Consider the following 6,000-nt stretch of genomic DNA (forward strand, 5'->3'; position numbering starts at 1 on the left):
CCTTCCCAACCTATAACCCTGCAAACCCAACAACCCGCTCCTAAAATGCAAATTAAAAAAATATAAGAATTACACAATTTACATAATAAGTTACCAATTAAAATAATAATGTATCAATAATTAATAAACTAGTACTTAAATAACTTTCCACCCCATACCCCTACAAACCCAACAACCCACACCTAAAGTATAAATAAAAAATGATATTAAATCATTTGCATAATCAATTAACAATGAATAAATATTGCATCAATAAACTCATAAATGAGGCCCCAGATGTCTGCCGTCTGAATGAGCGACTGAAGATTCAAGTAGCTTTGATAACTTCACCATGTTTCATATCAGGTTTATCGCTGGGTTCCTCTTGAGGTTTACCTGGTGCAGGTCACTGTATGAGCTAGGAATAATATTTAGTATTGCTCAAAAGTGTAGCTCACAGCCAGCTCCAATCATTAATATACTGTCAATTGTCTCTGGGGCTTTCCTCCTTGCTGAACTTTTTAATTGGAATTGAAGCATGATATTAGCTGCTTATTGTAGGACAGGTTGAGTTGGGAGTTTCTGGCCCCTTTCAGAATACTGCAAGAGTGTGTGTCTGGATTTGTTCTGCTAATTATCAAGATTTGAGCGTTAGTATTATCGATCCTCTGCCCCTCTGGTGACCAATGTTTTAAATTTGACTTCTAGAATATTTTCCAAGCTTGCATTAGGTGAATTTGGGACATTTTAGGCAGCCTCAGCAAATTTGATCTATTTAGGATTGACCCTCAGACTGGTAATGGGTGTTCAAAATCAGTGTAGTTGGTACTTGTTCATCTCTGGCCTCCATTTGAGTGCTGTTACTGTTGTCATCATTAATAGCGTGGTTTCCCCGCTATTTATCTAGTGTGGGCCAGTTGAGGCTGATGCTGGAGTTGGCCAGAGGAGGTTCCCTAATATTTTGTACGACTAATGGAGTTGGTAACGCAGCTCCTTGTCCCCACCAGGTTTGGACTTTCAGTAGGTGAGAGGCACTAAACTGGGTTTGTGGCACAGTTAAAGAACGTGTCTGCCTTTTTGAGCCTAGCTCATGGTTGGCTTTTGTAGATGATGGTCCCCTGACCTGGATTTTCAGAGCTAAAGGGGCTTCTGGTGCATCTTACGTAGGCAACTTAGAGCTGATATTGGAGTTATCAAAAGGATGAGTCACCAGAGTGCTTTGTACTACTACTGAGATCGATGACTGAGTTAAGTGAATTACTAGACCTGGTCTGGTTTGGACCTTTGTTGGATGAGTGGGATTGAGCTGGGTTTGGGGCACAGTTGGAGGCTGCATTTCCGAGCCTTGCCCACAGTGCTGGGGTTTCAATGCTGAGGGGATTTATAATGCCTCGTGGCAATTGAAGAAGTTGTCAGAAAGTTCCAATCCCATATTCTGTTGTTAGCTGCTTCCTGGACATCGTTTTTTTCCTCGGTGCTTGTTTCCTTCTTTAGGGAATTGTTCCCCTGTAAGATAGGGTACAGGGTAGCCGAGTTATCACGTGATGTTTTAGCCTGGAATGGAAGTGTTACTTGTTGTGAAGCATGTTGGCGCTGTTTTATAGCTTTATTTTGACATTTTCCCAGTCTTGTCCTTGATGTTTTAAAGAGAGGTCGGGTACAATTTGTGTTTCTGCTATGCTACCAGGACCTGTGTGCCACATGAGGATTCACTGCCATTATCTGGATCACAGTAGTTGGAGTCGGACCAGGTTGAACCATCAAGTGTGATGTGGCAGGCTGCTCTCTTACGGTGCCTTGAGCGCCACTCCGAGATTGGCTACCACTAATTTCCATTACAAGTTGGCTAGAGACCAATAGATTTGCACTGGGAATGTCCACGCTGATTGTTTGAACGTCTAAAACCGATGTAGAGGGGATGGGCCTTCACAACCCAGCAGGGTAAGTAGCTCTCTGATGTTGGACTTACCTTGACTTGGTGGCTCGGCTGCGACTAACATGGTTGCAGAGTCATCAAGCCATAGATGTGAAGGTTCAGTGCCTGACTTGACAAGCCGATGGAAGGCCTGTTTCCACTGCAGAATCTTATTTATTTATTTATTTATTTAATTTATATGGCGCGTTATAACCACCTGGGTCTCTAAGCGCTGTTTGTCCAGATTTACATGGTGAGGTATTGCATTCACTTGATCCCACCTGTGCACCTAGGGTCTGCTCCATGCTTGTTTAAACAGTACAGTTTTTAGTTTTTTTCTGAAGGATAGTAAGTTGCTTTCCTTCCTGAGTTCTGGAGCCAGTTTGTTCCATAAGGCTGGGAGTGTATTGGAAAACGCACGACCCCCCACCGTAGTCAATTTGAAGCGGGATTGGGACAGAAGAGTGGCATCCGACGAGCGCAAAGTCCTACCCGGTGTGTAAGGGGATAGTCGGGATTTCAGATATTTTGGCGCTTTGCCATACAGAGCCTTGTGAACGATGCACAGTCCTTTAAAAACAATCCTCTGACGAATTGGGAGCCAATGTAACTCGTGCATCAGAGGAGAAGAATGGGCAGTCCTGGGTTTTTTGTAGATCAGCCTAGCTGCGTCATTCATAACCCCCTGTAGTTTGTCCAGCAGCCGCTGGGGCAAACCTATATATAGGGAGTTCCCGTAGTCCAGCCTAGCCAAAATTGTGGCTGAGACCACGTGTCTCAGAGTCGAGAATGAAAGTAAGGCAGAGATCTTCCTTAGTTGTCTTAGAAGGCCTATACAAGTGCCCACCACCGTGGTAACTTGTTTTTCCATGGATAGTTTGTCATCCACATATAGGCCTAGGCTTTTAACTGCGGACGCTGGTTTCGGTGGTATACCCAGCTCCATAGGCCAAAATTTCTCGCTCCAGGGGTTGCCCGAGATGGAGATGGGCAACACTTCCGTCTTATCCGGGTTGACTTTCAGAGAGTTCTCGGACATCCAGTTGACCGTGGCTTTCAGTATGTCCTGCAGCCTGGTGGATGCTCCCGGGCCATCATCCAGCCGAATGATTATCTGGGTATCATCGGCGTAGTTGTACACAAGACAGTCCATCCTATTCAGGAGAGCGATTAGTGGCTGCAGGTAGATATTGAAGAGTAGGGGTGACAAGGCCGAGCCCTGTGGAACCCCGCAGGTGATCGGAGCAGAGGTGGAAAGTAAATCTCCCAACTGTACTCGTTGCGTCCTGCCCTGCAAGAATGATGTGAGCCATGCATGTGCTGTACCCATGATACCAAAGGATCTCAACCGCGACAATAGCTGTTTGTGACACACGGTGTCAAACGCCGCGGAGAGATCTAGTAGTATCAGGGCGCTCGGTGTTTTTACATCAGCCCGAGTTCTGAGCTCATCCAGGATAGATAGCATAACTAGTTCCGTGCTATGATTAGCACGGAACCCTGCCTGATTGGTCTCCAGCAGGTTGTTGCTCTCTAGATGGCCCGAGAGTAGAGCTAACACATGCTGCTCAATCACTTTAGCCAAAAAAGGCAACTGGGAGATGGGCCGGAAGTTTTTCAAACACTTCGTGTCCGAGCCGGGTTTCTTCAATAAGGGAATCAGGCGAGCCTCTTTAAAAGCTAAAGGGATCTGTCCTGTGCAAAGAGAGGTGTTCAATAGATGCAAAACCTCTTCCTCGATTCCTGGAACTGCCAACTTGAATATATCAGGAGGGCATGGATCCACCAAGGAACCCGATTTAACCCGGTCTATGATTTTGAATAGTTCCTGTTTAGAAATTGGGGAGAACTCAACTAACGGTGAGATATTTAGCGGGGCGGTAAGGTCCGGTGGGCAGGGACATTCGAGGTGTGTAGTTGCAGCAATTTCATCCAGAATATCGGATATCTTCTTTACGAAGAAATCCTGAAACCTCTGACAGTCCTCCTGAGTGAACTCGGGACTTTGTTCTTTATTTACCCTGAGCTCCGCCAGGACCCGAAAGATTTCCTTTTGCGGATTTCTTGCTGCAGCTATTCTTTCCTCGGGGAACACAGCCTTCCTAGTTTGTATGGCTAGTTTATAATTAGCTAAGGATGAGGCGTATTCTCGCTTGGCAATGGCGTCATATTTTTTACGCCATGCCCGTTCTTTCTTCCTCACCCCATGTTTCATCTCCCTTAGGGAATCATTGTGGTAAGGACCTCCGGCAGCATACCCAGTTTTTCTACTACTGGGAGGCAAGAGCAGATAGGCTAATCCTTCCCAAGCGATCTGGTACGTTGTTCACCTGGGTCCAGCGAGTCCAATTTGCACTCCAACTTAGTTATAGACGTTGGCAGGGCAGTGCTTAGTTTGAGCCGGTGGTTTCCGGTGCCTGGCACCGGCACCTATTTGTCAACACCGACTCTTATGACAGCTGACACATGGAGGCACTGTTCGTGTAATTTAGAGACGAGCAGACCAAGAGCTGTTTATTAATTGAATGTACATTAAATCAAAGTACCCATCTGCCAGTAAGCCATTCTTAGTGCCTTGCTTGCCTCATATAGTCTGAATTGTCACACTTGTAGGCGTGTAATGGTTTGAAGTTGTGCAGGCACTGTCATTGGGAGCACTGGCATGACCAATGGGTAGTGATAGCTGCAGTGGCATCACTACAGGGGCACTGGTACTTACTTTTTTTGCAAAGAAAGCATTGTGCCTTGGTACCGATCAGGTCCAGTTGTATCTCCATTATATCTCATTGCCAAGTCAAGGCATTTATCATTGCAGAGGTATCCTTTAGGCGACTCTCTTAGAGCTCATAAAATTGCAGAGTAGTTAAGCTCTGTGCTCCCGTAAGCAGGACAATTTTCATTTACGCATGCGCTCTGACACCCCAAAGGACCAATGCAAATAGTGAATGACTTCAGCACCAAAGCTAATGACTAAAGGGACCGACCCCTTGAACACTCTCATTATGCTAATCACTACTGATTCAGATTGTGAATTGAGCTTCAGGCAACCAACCTTTTTTAAGCATTGTTATGATTATGATAATGGTTATGAGTATCATTATTATTATTATTATTAGTGGTAGGAGGAGGAGGAGGCATAGCAATAGTAGGAAGAGGAGGAGGAGAGTAAACGTAGGAGGAGGAGGAGTAGTAGGAGGAGGAGGAGGAGGAGGGGGAGGGGGAGGGGGAGGAGGAGGTGATTAGAACTAGGAGGAGGAGTAGCAGTAGGAGGAGGAGCAGAATAGAAGTAGGAGGAGGAGGAGGGGGAGGAGGAGGCGGAGGGGGAGGAGCGGAGTAGAAGTAGGAGGAGGAAGAGTAGCAGTAGTAGTAGTAGGAGGAGGAGGGGAGTATAAGTAGGAGGAGTTGCAGTAGTAGTAGGAGGGGGAGGAAGGGAGTAGAAGCTGAAGGAAGAGGAGTAGCAGAAGCAGTAGCAGTAGTAGTAGTCATTATGAGTCCGGAAAAGCTGCATTTAACACCGGGTCAAAAAAATTAATCATCAGGAGTCTTACTCGAGATCAAAGAACACAAGTTTGCATTTTGAAAATGTTAATCCATAATTGTTTCCTTGTTTTAGGCCCTGATGCTTTGGCTGAGAGGACTCTGTGCTGGAGAAGAAACGTTAATGCTATTAATAACCAGAAGATCACCGCTTACATCAATGTACAGAACCAAGTAGCTAATAATTGAAACTGTTTTAGTAACAATGTATTCAGCTTCAAGTGATTTTGTTTGATAAGTTCTTCAAATGTGACCACTTCTATCCAGATTAATTTCAGTTCATTTCTGTGACATGTAAAAATTATTAATTTTATTACAGAAGCAGTTTTATTAACATTAAATTGAATATCTTTTACTTTTAAGACTGGAAATAACATGTTTGGTTCATATAACAAATCTATTCTAATATGCAAAAATGAAAACATAAGTAATGGTGTATTGAAATAGAATTGCAACAATTTCAACAAATGATGATGTATCCTATAAAGAAACCATGGGCAGTACATAAAGGAGAAGATGACATAATGTAGACATAAGCTTTATAAGAAGAGGGGAACATAGACATAGTA

The 6,000-nt window shown here is 44.4% G+C and overlaps 1 protein-coding gene across 1 annotated transcript in view; it reads left to right on the top strand.

The window, feature by feature from the left end:
• LOC147706600 (cell adhesion molecule CEACAM7-like) overlaps positions 1 to 5,611 on the top strand; it is a 112,726-nt gene extending 107,115 nt beyond the window's left edge. The window contains exon 8 of the mRNA XM_086929636.1: positions 5,508 to 5,611. Within this exon, the coding sequence (XP_086785762.1) occupies positions 5,508 to 5,514 (7 nt within the window). The 3' untranslated portion in view covers positions 5,515 to 5,611. The remainder of the gene's footprint in view (positions 1 to 5,507) is intronic.
• The last annotated feature ends 389 nt before the right edge of the window (positions 5,612 to 6,000 follow it).

The sequence above is a fragment of the Lissotriton vulgaris genome, chromosome 7 (assembly GCF_964263255.1).
Source record: "Lissotriton vulgaris chromosome 7, aLisVul1.2, whole genome shotgun sequence".
NCBI classification, from domain to species: domain Eukaryota; kingdom Metazoa; phylum Chordata; class Amphibia; order Caudata; family Salamandridae; genus Lissotriton; species Lissotriton vulgaris.